At 41.2% G+C, this 7,108-nt stretch overlaps 1 protein-coding gene across 5 annotated transcripts in view; it reads right to left on the bottom strand.

The window, feature by feature from the left end:
• Positions 1–2,386: 2,386 nt before the first annotated feature.
• MFF (mitochondrial fission factor) overlaps positions 2,387–7,108 on the bottom strand; it is a 59,308-nt gene continuing 54,586 nt past the window's right edge. For all 5 annotated transcript variants that reach the window (XM_053306727.1, XM_053306730.1, XM_053306729.1 and 2 more), the window contains 2 exons: positions 3,895–3,979; positions 2,387–3,241 (listed from right to left, as the gene is read on the bottom strand). In XM_053306727.1, the coding sequence (XP_053162702.1) occupies positions 3,110–3,241; positions 3,895–3,979 (217 nt within the window). In that variant the 3' untranslated portion in view covers positions 2,387–3,109. The remainder of the gene's footprint in view (positions 3,242–3,894; positions 3,980–7,108) is intronic.

Genomic DNA, 7,108 nt, shown 5'->3' with positions numbered 1-7,108 from the left:
GTGCCATCAAGTCGGTGTCAACTCTTGGCAACCACAGAGCCCTATGGTTGTCTTTGGTAGAATACAGGAGGGGTTTACCATTGCCTCCTCCTGCGCAGTATGAGATGATGCTTTTCAGCATCTTCCTATATCACTGCTGCCAAATATAGGTGTTTCCAGCAGGGATTCTAAATGGCAACCTCTTGCTCACTAGGCAAGTCCTTTCCCTGCTGCGCCATTAGGTGGCTTCTCCTAGTCAGAGTCACCTTTCAGAATTTCTCCATTGATTCCTAGGGGCAGCTCTCACTTCTGCCCCAGTGGAGAAAGTCTCTATGGAAAGCAGCCGCACATGTCAGTCTAGTGATTACAAGTCCACAGTCTGAAAGGAACACAAATCATAGAGCAAGAAAGGAACCTTCCAACTCAGTTGCAACTGCAGATGACAGTGCCACCTATTGACTAAATGTATGCTTCCCACTCTGAGATCCACATGCAAAAGCCCATGTAAGTACACGCAGCCCAAGGCACAATTATATCTGCAGTGCATTGCTTATAATTGAGCAGTTCATGGAAAAGGCAGCAGGCATCTCTTGATGCAGCTTGAAATCTGCATCCTTACACAGTGCCACAAGTTGTTGCACATGACTGATTGAATATAACTAGAACATATATATCCTGCTCTTCCTCTGAGGAGTGGGCTGAGCCTGAGAAAAGACAGATGGTCACAGAGAGAGTAGGATGCCAAAAGATCAAGTGAATGAAAGAGATACCCCATAAGATATAGTACTATGCAGAGCACAAATCAATACAAAATCTACGCAATGTGGGTAAAGCATGCTCCCACCAAGGCACTGATGAATAGTGTAAATGGGCACTTAAAAAAAAAAGAGAGACAATTATTTTGTGAAGTGATCTGCAGTGTCCACCAAATTAGTTTCACAGTGTCAGATTTACAACTGAAAGTCAGCAGGTTCAGGCTGGAGTTGCTCTTTGAAAGTTTTTGTAGTCTTTAAGGTGACCCTGGCCTAGACTATGTTGTTTTTACCATGGGGAATCACTTTAACATACTTCTCCACGTGAAATCCATGATGTAAATACAGTAGCACTTGGCTGACACCATCCTATAAGAAGTCACTGAATAAAAAAGAAAGGGGGAAATGGTCATATAGCTTACAGTATGCTCCCAAATGCATAGAAACCATGCACTCTGCCTTGTCTTCACTTCCTAAGCTGGTTCTGTGTGTGTTTGGTTAAGCATCCTGTCTCCTGTCCAAATTGGAATACTTATTAAGAGAAGCTCACACTTGTCCTTGCTGTTTGCTTCTACTTTCTCACAGTTTGATGGGTTTTATTCAAGCTAGCTAAATTTATATCCCATTGTTTCTGAAAGGCTCAGAGTGGTTTACAACGTTTTGTTTTTTTAATGACTACTAGTTTCTGCAGGTTAGCTTTCCTGTATAGATCTTATTCCATTTTTAATAGCTACAAACAATGGCTGCAGAGAATAACTGATAAGACTTCCAAACTAAGAATCACTTCATATACTGTTAAGTTGCTGAGCATTCTAGGACTAAAATAAAAGCTTTCCTTTTGAGGATAAACATAACCCATAACCCTCTGGGCTCCTTTGAGGAAGAGCGGGATATAAATGTAAAAATAAAATATCTGCACTACATCAACTCTGTCACAATATATATTAACTTTATAATAAATCAGAGTGAAAGGGTCTGTGTAGTCCTTCCTGGTCACACTATTAGATTATTTTTGGTGCCTTTCACTTTAAAACTGAACAAGTAAATGGGAAACTTATTTAAGCAAACTTCATTCCTAATGCTTTCATGAAGCCATTTAGCTTATCTAGTATTTTTACCATGTTTACCATATTTTACCACGTTTACCATATTTTCCCAAATATTTGGGAAGAACTTTATTTTTCACAATAAACATACTTTTCCAATTTCTTATTTCATAGCACACTGTCGAAAGAGGTAGAAGCTTTCAAATCAAATTGAAAGCATGCATCAATGGGATACAGTATGGAACAGCATCCAGATGAACTCTGTCATCACATAAGAATTGTTTGCTCATGCAACGGTTAGGGGGTGATTTTCACCAGTCCCCTCTGCTGCCCCCCAATACACCCCGAGAGTCCCTGGGGACTCCCATTGTGTAAGTGAAACATTTTTACATGAGAGTAACAGTCTGGATGCTGGCCAAAGTTTGTACAAATGGTTGAACCGAATGGAAGTTCATGACCAAGCAAGAAAATATATCCTTAGTTACGAGGCAATGATTTAAGATGCAGTGGAAGTCCCTTTGTATCTTCAAATAAAAATGGATGAGTGAGCCTATCTGATGAACTTAAGGTACAGTTAATTGTAAAATTAAAAAAAATTAAAAACACTGCTTTGGGTTGACTGTTTTATTAAATACATCCCCATTGTTATTTCTGCCATAATCTTTAGATCACTTATGTGATCTGTCGACTTGCTTAAAAATGTATTTATTCATTTATTTAGAAAAAACATTTGCAAAACTAAAGCTAAAACACATCTTACATACACCTCTAGATATTCTGTTGACATATTAGCAAGTAATGTATTTTAGTCAATATGTACATGTGCTTGAAGAAGAGATACGCATGAGCTAGGATGCTAATCTGGCAGACTACTGTGTTCAATTTGGCTAAAAGAAAACAAGTGCAATGAGGTTAGCTATAAAGCTGCTGCATTTAATAATGGAACAACAATGAGAAATTCATACTTTAAGTTATGCTATTTTGCAGAATTTTTAAAAAATCCAACGTTTTCTTCTTCTGACAGAGTTGTCAGCAGGACACCTTCATTAGGTTGAAACAAGGCAATTCCTTTTGCAAAATAATTCAATTCAAATGTACATCGAGGCATGCAAAAGGGGGTAACCAGATGTTACAACAAATATGAAAAAATAAATAGAATTGTCCAGGTATCCCTTTAACACTGTACTATTATGTTACAGCAGTCTACTGTGGCAGAAGTTTCCAGTGCATGGATCATAAGTCACCATACAATTCAGAAATAGAAACAAAGGACTTTGCAAATTATATTTCCCAACCATCCAATCAATTTTTTTCGAAGTATTATGGACATCTCTAGCGCCGAAACCAAAGCCAGCTATTTAGTAGCCAGAAAGCGACAGTAATTGAGTACATGATCATTTCTCTTTTAGCGCGTTCTTTGTTTTCTTCTTCCAGAAGCTGTAGACGGCGATTAAGTTTGATTATCTAAATAAAAAAAAGGCGGGGGGGGGGATTCTTTCAGCTTTAATGCTTAGCACACATGTATTAATTACTTCAAGGTTTCTCTGTTTCACTCACTCTAGACTTCAGTGACCACAAAAGCCCTCTTCAGACATTACATTACACCTGATTCCCCTTTACAAGCATTCTGAACAGGGGTGATCTGAACTGGGCCCAGTTCAGTTTGAACTCGGACCAGCCCCTTTTTGGAAGCTGGCCCAGTTCAAGTTTGAACCAGTCAAACTGGTTCTGCACACCCCTATCTTAACACGTCCCAGCCACTAGTGCAGCTTGAGTGTGGAACCTAACCCCATTTTTTGGGTTAGGTTAAGCAGACCAATATTGTGGCTTCTTCATTTGTGGTACTTTCACAGAACATAACCCCCGCGATATTGGAGGGCTCCTGTATATTTCAGAAACAGCAATCACACAAAGTGCTGTTGAGTGTCCTAGACATGACAATATGCAGAGACAGCAATTATATTTCCGTGCCTCAGAAGAGTTACATTTACAGTTCCAAGTGTACACCTTTAATTATGTCCCCCTTGCATTGATTATCTTAACATATACTGTATTAACCATATGACTGGTAAGTGGCATCCTAAGTACCAATAAAACAGTTGAAGTATTTTAGATACCTGTCGTCTTAAAGAAGCAGCATCCACAACTGTCATATCTTCTGGTGTTCCCTCAAATGTTGTATCCACATTTGAAAGAGTGTATCTAAGAGATAAAAAAGATAAACATGCTTCAATGACTGCATATGATGTAATATGCATACATTGGGACATTTCAGGCACTCCCATTCAGGGCTGGTGTCAGGCTGGAAAGTGGGGCAAAGGCCTGTGCTGGGTCCTCTGATGGCATGTACTGGGCACCCAGCCTGACAGTCCCTGGGAGCATATAGGGCAGCAAACACTCCTCCTTCAGTGCCAGCACCCATAGCTGAAACAGCAGTGCTACTTAAGAGTTCTGAGATGTCCCAGAACACCAATGTATGTCAGAAGGGCAGGGCATCTGGGAAATCTAAACTGCTTTTTGTTGCAAGTGGCAATGCCAGAGTTGGAGTATATATCGCTGTCCAACACTGCTTAGTATGCCCCACTTTTGGGACCCTGCAAGTTTAGCAGCAACAGACACACCTCCTTCATGGTTACACCCTTTAGATTTCCCAGATGTCTCAACTTGCTGTTGTACAATGGGGGGCAGGGCACAGGAAATCTAAAATGGCTCTGCCATGAAAGAAGCATTCACAGCTGCCCACAGTCACCTGGTAAGCTAGCCAGGACCCAGTGCTTACTGGGTGGCAGTGGGCAGCAGCTACAGCACTGCCATTTTAGAATAAGATGGTGCCAGATATATGACAGCATGACTCACTCAGGTGAGCAATATTGTTTGTCATCATCTCCCATTCTTCCTATCTGAATGGGCTCCCTTCAGAGGCACCTACATAATCTCTGGAAGAAGCCTATTTGCAGATGTTGAGGATGGGAGAAGGCAACAGAGCGACTATCTTGACCAAGTGACTCCCACCATCACTGTCACTACACAAAGGTGGGCACTGGGATCAGTGATTGGCCAGGTGAGCTCTCCGATGGCGGTGGGACCCTGAGCCAGTGCTCAACATGGCTGATTCCTGATGTTGGCCAAGCCCTCCATTCATTCACCATTCCTTTGTGCTCTCTGGCCCACAACCTGACCAGCACTGAACAATAGGCACTGAATGGGAGACCAATGAAAACTGCACATGAGTGCCCAGGTTGATGAAGTGGAAATCTAGCTGCTTCACGTATAGTTCTTTTGGATTCTTGCATGCAGCATTAGTCAGGATGTTGGTCTCTGAAAAGCTACTCCTGAATGTTAGAGAACCCTGCACAAGAACATTTAATCCAGCATGGAAGGCTGCAACTGAAAAGGGAAATCAGCAAAGCCGATTTGGTGCACACAAAAAGCTCTTCATATCTGCTTTAAAATATACAGTTTTTAGCTTCAGAAGTTGTACACATTTAAGAGGAAAGGTGCTTTGATTGAACAAGTTTTTATATATATCTGTTGAAACATATTAAAGGAAGATTTCTTGGCTAAATTCTTCTCTTTGTCTTTATGAGTTTCCATCTCCAGCTGATAAAAATGTAAGTTATTCGTTCCATTTCCAGTTTACCTTTTCTGTACAGGTACCCTGAAATAATGTCTGGTATATCACCTGCTTCAGAGGTTGACAATTTCAACCCTACACTCAAACTAGGGAAACAAAGTATTTATATTTAGAATGACAGATCTCTATTTTGAGGTTTGTAGTCAATGTACCCTGATACCCATCTATTATCAATTTTGGGGAGAGAAATATAAAATGGTACAGTGTGTAAGTCACCATACTGAGAAGCATCCTAATTTTTTAAAATCTGATTTTTGCACAAAACTGCTAGGGTGAGCATGATGTGGCCTATGAAATTAAAATCAACAGGACAGGGAACTATAAAAAGCTCCTTTAATTCTATGAAGTTGCCTAAATGAATTTTTGCAAGCTTGGGCAATGAAAAACATCAGTGGCCAATATCCAGACTAATGCTGGGCTTGGTCAATGAACAAAGTTGTCCTAGTGCAAGAAAGTAGTATAGCTGTGCAGAGTTGGAGGCATGTTTGTAGTTGTGCTCTTGCATAAAAGTTCCCTGCAAAACACGGAGGTAGTGAGTGCATGTATGTGCAAACATGCATGTGCTAGCGCAACACTAGTCGGGAATGCAACTAGTGTTGCATTCCTGAGAGCACATCTGGCTAGCACTCCTGACTTAGCACATCTGGCTAGCACAACATGATTGTGCAAGTAAAACAGTAGTCTGGACATCAACCAGTGAAGTTGTCCTGCACTGGTTATCTGCAATGGCAAATTTCAGTTTTAGATTCTGAAGAAATATATTCATTTCAAAAGTTCCACAGAGCGTTTTTTCTAGCAGTGTAGGGTTTTTTAAGACATGCAATCCAAGCTTTCAAACTAGTGTTGAAAGGTTATTGTTCAAAGATTGGACAATAGTACTATCGTTTAGTACATGTGTGGGTTAATATACTAACCCTATAACAGTATAAACAGGTTGCTTACCTGTAACTATTGATCTGGAGATGATCCATTGGATTCATTAGAATAATGGGGGTCCGCGCTTGCGCGTGAACCTCTTGGGTTGACTAGATAGCTCCTCCCACTCGCCCAACTGTCTGCTCATGCCGATTTTCTGTTTATATGCGACGGTTGGGCGCTCATTAGTCAGTTTCTTGCCGACCGCCAGTTAGTGATGATCCGACGTTGGGTTTTGTTCTGTTCTTTCTTTCTTAGTGCAGACGGCTAACGCTGTAGGGTTGGTTTGGGAGGATCTAATAAATCCAACGGATCACCTCCAGATCAATAGTTACAGGTAAGCAACCTGTCTATCTGGATAGTGATCCATTGGCTCATTAGAATAATGGGTGATTAGTTAGCTTTCCTAAATGTGGTGGGAGCAGCAGCCGTCCTGCTATGTTAACACCCTTTTAAAAACTGCCCTCCTGAACTCTGCTTGCCTAGTCACGCGCAGGTCTATGGCGTAGTGCTTGATAAATGGCTGTTGAGAGGACCACGTGGCAGCTCTGCAGATGTCCTCCATCTTTACTCCTGACAAGTGCACAGCCGAGGTGGAGCATGCTCCCGTCGAGTGCGCATGAATAGTCTTTGGCGGAAGTACACCTTGGCACTTGAAAGCTTGAAAGATTAGTTGTACTAGCCAGTGTGCGATTCACTGTCTTGAAAAGGGGATTCCCTTATTCTTCCCCTTATATGCAATAAATAGCCTTTCAGTCTTTCTTAGTGAGTTTGTCTTTTGC

This window comes from Hemicordylus capensis, chromosome 3, assembly GCF_027244095.1.
Source record: "Hemicordylus capensis ecotype Gifberg chromosome 3, rHemCap1.1.pri, whole genome shotgun sequence".
Lineage (NCBI taxonomy): Eukaryota > Metazoa > Chordata > Lepidosauria > Squamata > Cordylidae > Hemicordylus > Hemicordylus capensis.
Note: the sequence above shows the minus strand (reverse complement) of the source record. Positions and strands in the feature narration are given on the sequence as shown.